Source organism: Nansenia antarctica (assembly GCF_963989245.1).
Source record: "Nansenia antarctica genome assembly, chromosome: 3".
NCBI lineage: Eukaryota > Metazoa > Chordata > Actinopteri > Argentiniformes > Microstomatidae > Nansenia > Nansenia antarctica.
Window position 1 is genome coordinate 43,464,348 of NC_137688.1, and position 9,103 is coordinate 43,473,450.

The following is a 9,103-nucleotide window of genomic DNA, read 5'->3' on the forward strand; positions in this document are numbered from 1 at the left end:
TTCAACGCTGGGTTTGCAGGGATGACAGATAACCGTTTGTGTTATTAGCAACTCATATTTCACTGCTGGAATGCATCGATGTCTCATTGACAATTAGGCGTAAGAGGTATGTCTCTAGAACAGCACACTGTAGGTACATCATTTCTTAATTCTTTACCCTTTACCCAATAATACATTTTCATTTGTATCGTTTGAAATAAAGACAGTCTTATTCTAATAATTGAACTTCACGATTTGTATTTGGCATTCTTGGAAAGAATGTCTTTCTTTTCTTGGCACTTAGCTGGGAAAGTTTGTGGCAGGTTCTCACCATGGAAACTGATCAAACATCAAGATAACAATACAACTCACATTTTACAGTCACATTTTTACATGCACAGCCAAGTCTGATATGGTTATTGTGTGTGTCATCCTACTTAGAAGATAATAGGCAACATTTTTGATGGGACCATCAAAATATATCTAATATTAATATATATTAATATCCACATGCCAGTTTTACAGATTGAAACTGGAATACATAGGTATTAACGGTGCTAGGAAAATTAACAGTGCTAACAAAGTTCAGTGTACATGAAAAAGAGACAAGGAAAGGATGACACTAGTGTACTGGGCATGATAGTGTACTATAATTTCTTTCAGAATAAATGATTGGAGCAATTAGAACTTTAATGAATGTGATGATGAATATTCTCTCTGACACACATACACACACACACACACACACAATTACAAATGCATTCTGTATTTAATAAGGGGTGGGCGTAACATTCTTTACAGAGACATGCTGACTTTTCCTAGTATTAAACAGCATTTCAAGCCATTTGATTGCATGACTCAACTTTACTCTCGTCTAAGCACAGAAATGCAGTGTTGAGTGGTGTTTTAAATAGCTAAAGGCAATTGGCCTACTAAGAACAGGATAGCAATCGTCAGGAGGCAAACCCAGCACATTAGGTTACAAAGGTGAAAACAGCAACTCTCTCTTTCCACAGGTAGGGGCTCTGGGAGCAGACAGCCCCTGGTGGATGAGTCAGAGAGAGAGGGCGGGGCAGGACGGAGGTAGGTGGGGATCCTCCTCTTCCCACAGAATGGAGATCCTGTCCATAAACAGAGGACAAGCTGATCTGCCAATGTAGCACAGTAGAGGGCCGGGTGCGAGCATGTGCTGACATGGTCCGTCACAGGTTTTGAGATGCAGGGCCGGAGGGCCAGGAGGAGGGGAGAGGGGGGTCCCAGACTACCTGGCTGATATCTTTATTACCATCACACCCATTTGGATTCCCCCTATTTAGCAGGGTCTTAAGTCAAGCTCGTGGAATAACAAATTGTGAAATTAGATCCCCCTTCACATATATTACAATATTGTCAAAGACAAGCACACAGTGAAAGGGGTTAACAAATGTTTTCATTGGTTTGGTTTCACACTTGAATTAACATTGGGTTATGAAACATGTTTAGAGACATGAAAGCGTCATCTGAATAAACCCCTAAACATGGATCTACTGTTGTTGGAAGTTAAAGCCACAATCCGTAATTCGTGAAGCTGAAGATATGTTTATCTTGATATGTAAGATAAGTAACATTTCCCCAAATCAGTCAAAGGAGGGTGAAATGTCCTCATCCTCTACGCTGCAGTGATGCTGTCAGAAAACTGGACACCAAACTGGACCCGAAGTATCCCTGCTCTCTAATTACACCTGTAGAAATATGCATCCATAAAATATAAAAATATTTCCAACTCTAATAGTTGCCAGCAAACAACTGCTCATTATCAGGAGACCGACAGGAGATTTACAGTACAAATCTCAGAGGAGATGAGTTGAGTTGGTTGCACCTGCTTTAGAAAAAAAAGAAGAAAAATGCTTATGTCAATGGGGTGTGCTTGATTTATTCACGGCGACTGATAATTACTGGTGTTTTGTCATGTGAAAAAAACGCAGGGCAGCGGATGCTCCAAACTATACAGTCAGAGCTACTTTTTGTGTTGAGGCTATAAATCTGTCATGCTTGGTTTATAGATCACAAGCCTCTGAGTAAGCCTGTTTGTGCACTACTGGTGACATTACACACCACACTCTGGAGTAGACTTGGAGCCCAAAATGTATTCAGTTGCTAAATAAATCTAAGCAGGCAGAGCAAATGATAACTCCATGCACAGAGGAATGAGTGGAGAAAGCTGAGTAATAATTCATCAATAATGATAGTGGACTTCAGTGTCATCAGGTCAGTTACAACAACTTGTGGTTTATTCTGCCTGGCAGAATGGAACCAATAGAATAGTTCTAAAAAGGCAAACCCTGCCCAGCTGACACTCCATGCAGACTCAAGCGAAGGCTAAACCCTTTTACAGTATATGTTTATCAGGGAAAACCCTGACTTGAAGCTCCTAGCACTGTGACCTTCCCACCTTTTTCAAAACCCAACCTATAATTAGCATGCAAAGGCTATGGGTTTTACAAATAATGTAAAATTATAGAGTGAATGAACACCATGACAGAATGCAGGGACCTGTGATTAAGCAACCTACACATTACACTCTAATTGCAGAACAAGAAAAGGAAGGGTGATATTGTAATTCTTACCTAAACAAAACATGTTTTGTTTACAGTACATCATCAGACACATATTGGGTTTTTATTACGGTGTTGCAATGGGGAAAACACCTTGTCCTCACCACAAGTTTATGTCAGTGCAATGAACAACACCTTCCCATGACACATTTTTAAGAGCTGAAAATACAACTTCATTGTCAACCAGAATATGGATATGTCCTTTTGCATTACTTTAAACAATGATAATCACAATAGCATACTATAGCTACAGAAAGAAAAGATAGTGAGCATAATGTGAGCAAACACTATCAGTATAAAGTCTGATAATTGTATTGATTATGGACACACAGACATTTCTCCACATGCAAGATGCACTAATTGACATTGCTGGTGGCTGCCAAAGCCTAGATACAAAAGGAAACAATTAGAATGGCTACTAGGAGAGGCAAAACACAATCAATCACACAAGTGACAACTTTACACACACCTCTGCAAACTCTTCATTATCTAAATATTGTATTCATAGTTAAGGATCAGATTTATAAGTATCAATGGCTTATGTAAGGTATTTTGGATTTCTGGTCAGCTCAGAGAGTGAGTTTGGCGCAGTGTCTGATCTTGGCTGTCCTGTTGACAGATTATTATTTTTTTGCCTTTTGGGGACAATAAAGATGTATTGAATTGAATGACATGAGTCATTTCAGTTGGATTCTGACTTATGCAACATGCATAAAAGTTGAGTTTTCAATTACTGTTAAAATAACCGTGTGGCTCTGACATTAGAGCACCAGTGTCAGATGGCTTATCCTCATGCTCTTATGATGTAAATGCTAATGCATAATGAGTGTGCATACATACAGTACCACTTAAGCTAATTCAGCACTCTGATGGGATAGCTCAAAACAAGCACCTCCTAATTGTCTTTTTAGCAGCATGCTATAAAAACCCAGGCAGGAAGGAAACAAGGCTTTCAATGACCCCTTCAATGAGCGTGTAAGTGTTATTGCCCCAGTTGGCCGTTGGGCTGATATGATCAGCAGTGTAAGGCAGTTCAGTCCAACTGGTGAGGGTACAGCGCCTTAAAAGAAGAAGTGCCGTTGTAAATTTTGTTTTGAAAAGTTTTTGAAAGCAGTCATCCACAATGTAATGACAGTGCCTTAGAAGTTGAAGAAGGTCAATGTTCTTTTAAGGGAAATATATCACTTGCTCATGCGTTTGATCCCTAAAAACAATGGCTTATAATGGGTATGTTTCATGCTGGAGGCATGTGAAATGCTTGAGGTCTGTTTTGTGACCTCTTTGTAAAAGAAAAGGAAAAAGGAATATGTTTGCTATATACAACATTCGATAAATAAAACATTGCTATTGAAAATATGGATATAGATAATATGTATGGACTCATATTGTCATCATGCTCTTTTAAATTCAAACCGATACACTGCCATATGTGAATAATAAACTGAGCAAAACAAAAATAAGTTTGACAAAAACTAAACTAAACTGTCAACACAAGAATTTCTAAGAAAATAGATCTTGAAGAGAAAAGTGATACCTTGGGATAGTTTCTGCTTCTACTGAATCAAAGCATTCAAGTTTTTTTATTTGGACTGTATTTGAATCCAGTCATTTGGACAAAATGGTTCTGCTCACTCTCTCATCTCACACATGGGCAGGGTAGTGTGTGTGTGTATGTGTGTGTAAGGGGGGGGGGGGGGGGGTAGGTAGGCGGCGGAGGAAAGAACAACGTAGCATACGAGGGCCAAGCACTTGAGCCAACAGTGATCACAGGTGATAATTGTAAAAAAATGTGCTCCCTTTTCCTCTGCTTTGAAGTCGTGGCCCTTGTCTGTTCATGTCCTGAAGGCCACTCAGGCAAGATTTATGGTACAGGCCCACAGCAGACACCTAAATTACACTATCCCTAACTCAAGCTCCACCAGAGTAGGAATCAGCCAATAGAATGTGGCTAATTGTTGCCATGAAGATATCTGATTTGTTAGAATAATTAATAGTTATTTTGTTCTAGACACCCGAAGTGTCTACATTGAAAGAGGGAGAACTCTTCTTTTCCTCAGCTATAAGTGTTAAGCGGAATTTATAAATGTATCGAAAAGGGTGAACCCTGATCTATTTGTCAGGAGGAGAGCCACAATTTGTTATACTTTTCAGTTAAAAAAGTGTGTATGTGTGAGTGTGTGAGTGTATTTATGTGTGTGTTTTTATAATTGTAATGTAATTAAATCATGTTATCTCATCCTAACAGCAGGGAATGTGAGTGTGAGTGTGGATGTGTGTGTGTGTGTGTCTGGGTGTATGTGTGAGTGTGTTTATGTGTGTGTTTTTATCATTGTAATGTAATGAGATCATGTAATCTCATCCTAACAGCATTTTATAACATGTATTATACAAGTGAATCTTAACAGCCACTGTTAAATGTTCTCAGTACTCAGAAAGAAAATGCCTGTTGTTGTGTATCTCGTTATTTTTAAGACAGCATTTCTTGCTGTCAAGAAGACATTCATTGTAGAACGTGAAAGACATTTCACAAATGCCTTCCCTGCACCTTAATACCATGTTTTCAAAGCTTTGACAAAGTAGACATCAGCAGCACCACTTAGTACATCATCACACATGCAAGTTCCCTTGTGACACTTTTAATAATAATGCATGGCAGTGGAGATCCTGCATGACTGGAAGAGGGTGTGTCTGAGTCTGAGCAGTTGATGGATCCTAGCCTCTGCCCCCGGTTGCCTGGAGGGCTCTCGTAAAAACAGAATATACCTTTGCTTTTAGGCCAGCCTACTACATGACACGTAAAACAGAGGTGTCTTTAAAAGTGCCTCTCACCTGTCTGACCCAACCAGAGGTATAAACTGAGTCAGTGAGAGGAGCTGAGTAGACTGGAAGAGGATTTGAGCTTGCGATATGGGTGAAGGCACCACAGCCACACAGGATGGACTAGGAGCTTGGAACTAACAGCCCCCCAGAGACACCTCTTATCCTCTGCACTTCAGCTCCAGAGGTAAACCTCTGTGTTGTCTTAAGATAGAGGAACTTCTCAACAAACGCAGGAGGGGGGGTTAGTGGCATCAGCCATGAGTAGCATGGCCAGTCTGACAGAGTCAGAGTTCTCTGAGGAGGAGCTTGAAGACGGTCCACTTGATCCCAACGAGGATAGTGGCAGCAGCAGTGAGGCTGGGGCCAAGAAGTCTTCCCCGGAGAGCCAGGGTGTGGCCGCCGCTGGCCCTGATGAGGTCACGGCCAATAAGAGGCACGGTCGACCTGTGCGTTCCAAAGCCCGACGGAAAGCCGCCAATGTGCGGGAGCGCAAGCGGATCCTGGACTACAACCAGGCCTTCAACGCCCTGCGCACTTCCCTCAAGCACGACCTCGGTGGTAAGCGGCTGTCTAAAATCACCACCCTCAAGCGTGCCATTAACCGCATCTCCTCGCTGTCTGTGTTCCTGCGCACCCACCCGGTGCCAGCCCCACCAGACCAGCCTCCCTGCACCCATGTGAAGTGTAATGGGGGGAGGAGAGCAGAGGAGCCCAGATCAGACCTAGGGAAGGACAGGGGGTTCCATTCCTTGGCAGAGACCTACCAGGAGACCTACAGTGTGTGTAGGCCACAGCAGCACCAACAGAACCAGCACCAACAACAGCAGCACCAACAGAAGCAGCAGCAGCAGCAGCAGGAACCTCACAGTGCCCACAAGTCTCCTTCAGAGCTCTACAGAGACACCCCGGGACACTCTAGCCTCTCCCGCCCGTCCTCCCCAACTTACACCCTATATTCGCCTCCTGAAACCCAGCTTTACATCCCGCATGGACATGGACATTACAACCACCACCGAGAGGAACTGGGCAGCCCCCCTTATTATGGCAGTGAGTGGAGCAGGGGGTCAGGGTACCCCGTTGAAGTGAGGGCAACCTGTCCCCAGAGCCACACAGACGTTTCTGACTCCCCTTCTGGTGTGCCCTTGGCTTGGCAGCTGAGTTACCTGTCAGGCTCTACTGGGTACCAGCAGTTCCTTACCACGCACTGAAGGGTTAAGGGACACCATAGTGGGGAAAAATATACTACGTAAGTGCACCACCCACCCCATAGCTCATATTCTGAACAGAAGCAATAGTATTCACTGCTGAATTGTAAATGACAAACAGAGAGAAGATGTGGATAATAGTATGGCATGTACTGTACGTCCAAATACATGGATGCGACTATGTCTATGACTATGTCTATGACACAAGACTGTGTCTATGTCTGTGACTATGTATATGACTATGTATGTCTACAATGATGACCTAGGGTATTTGCCTTTAAAGGTTTATTTCCTAGTCATGTACATCAGTTGTTAAAATAGATATAAGTCTTGATAAAAGTGTTGAAATAAATGACATTTTATAGCACACATAGTATGTGATATATGTATTTCTAACTGCAATAAAGCAATTCAAATGTGTTTTAACATTTTAACGTGTTTGTTAGGCAGTATGTGTGAAATATGAAATAGACTGAGCTGTACATTGTCAGTCTGAAGGCAGAGAGAGGACAACATAACTGTTTGTAAGATTTGTTTACATAAGCAAGATTACAGTTTTTTCAATGATTATCCAATGCAATGCCTTTACCCTAAACCCCAGATAAAGCAACTTTTAGCAAATAGTATCAAGAGTGTCAGATAATTGTTATCATGCAATGTTTGGACATATGAACGTTTTAATGTAATAAACATGATCATAAAAACATTGTGAACAAATTACTTTAAAGGACAAAAAAGCTATGACCTTTATAGTACTAGATCCAAAATCAGGTAACTTGCAAAAATTGCAATTGTTTACGTTGCCAATTTAGAGGCAGAGGTATGTGCAGTGCATTTTGAGAACCGCAGGCCACAGGGATAAAGCTACTGAAATATTACGTGAGAATATTTAGTTAAATTAGGGGTCATGCAGGCTATGAGATCAGAGAAAATGGCTGGCTGTTGGAACAGCTAGGGCCTTGCTTAATGTCTCATCTGGTTGCCTGTGTGCCCCCTAAGTGCATTAGCATTTGAATTAGGTCCACTATATATTATGCTTCCATAGAGGACCACATATCAAACTCCAAGCTTAGTAAGTGAAAACAGGAGTCAGGTGTCAGATTTCTTCCGATTTTAAAAATTCCAAATCAGTCTTCAACAGAAAGAAAGAAATTAGTCTCAATATAGTAAAGGACCTCAGCACAATCAATCAATGTACAGTACTAGTGCCTCTACTACAAGTTGACCTGTTATGGTCCTTCAAATAGTTAAACCTTTCACCACCTTCATAGGGTGTGTGTCCACACATGCTACAATTAATCTGTTAGCTTAGTAGACAACAAGTTCGGGGAAAGCTGTCTTGCAGGGACATTTAAAAGGCTTTTTAAAAATATATAATAAATCTATTTTTAGATATGACACTGACGAATATGTTCACATGGAGACCTGCGTAGCATGTAAAAGTATCTTAGATGGCTTATATATAAATTGATAATAACCAATAAACATCTATGCCATTTGTATGGTTATAGTGCGTAGTAGGCCAACAGTGGGTGGATTGGGAGGGGCGTGGTCGCTATGCCACTGCGCCTCATTATTGTGATGTCATAGATGTTATGAAGTAATGTTGCAACTGAAGCAAGGTCATTCAGGGTTAGTAAAGAAAAAAATCAGTCGGTGATCGATTTGCAAAGACATCGTATTAAAAAGCGTTCCTGTCTATAGATTGCCCTAATCATGAACGACAATTCAAAGCCTAAAAAGCTGAGACCAAACCTCAAAGTAAGTCTGTAATGGAACGGTTTCTATGTATTATTTGAGTCCTTCTTCTGCCACTAGGGGGCATAGTTGTTTTATCTTTAGTTTTTCGCCTAGCCATCTAGTGGTTTTGTTTAGTGCTCTTTCTTGAAAACGATCGTTTTTTACAATGTCAATGTTCTTGCCACATTGTTAGCTATCTTTAGTTTCTAACCCTTTGAGCGGCAATATCTGTAAGTTCAATTATTATCTATCATTGTTATAATGTTTATCTTTAACGTGTTTAATCTTTTGACGTGTTTCGTCATATTTACTACAGTTTGGTGGCATGTACGATAGCACATTGTAATGATAGCATTCAGGCTATTCTTATTGAGGGAAAGCACCTAAAAACCACGGGAGGCTGGTGGAGGTAGAAATCGGAGGACGGGCTAGTTGGAATGCTATGAGTCATGGTATCAAACACACGTACCATTCCTAATACCATTTTGCATTACAATGAGCCAGCCCTATGTCCATCTGCCTCCACCCTGCTACAAACAATGCCATTTATTCTTCTTTTAATCACCAGCAGTGTCATCCGTAGATTAAGGTTGTACAGAAGTAACGGATAATTTAAATGTATGCTTTTTATTATTTTTTAGTGTGCAATTTGTCACAAACAAACTGATTTGACAATCTGCAGTGAAAAATACATGCACATAGAAACAAGGAAAAAAACAGAAAACAAACATTACAACAAGGTCATAGAATTGATTAGATACCACA

At 40.9% G+C, this 9,103-nt stretch overlaps 1 protein-coding gene across 1 annotated transcript; it reads left to right on the top strand.

The window, feature by feature from the left end:
* Positions 1–5,659: 5,659 nt before the first annotated feature.
* Positions 5,660–6,601, top strand: LOC308154114 (class A basic helix-loop-helix protein 9; the record flags this gene model as incomplete). The annotated part of the gene is made up of 1 exon (XM_080527292.1): positions 5,660–6,601. The coding sequence occupies one exon, from the start codon at positions 5,660–5,662 to the stop codon at positions 6,599–6,601; it is 942 nt and encodes a 313-aa protein (XP_080383418.1).
* Positions 6,602–9,103: the final 2,502 nt, after the last annotated feature.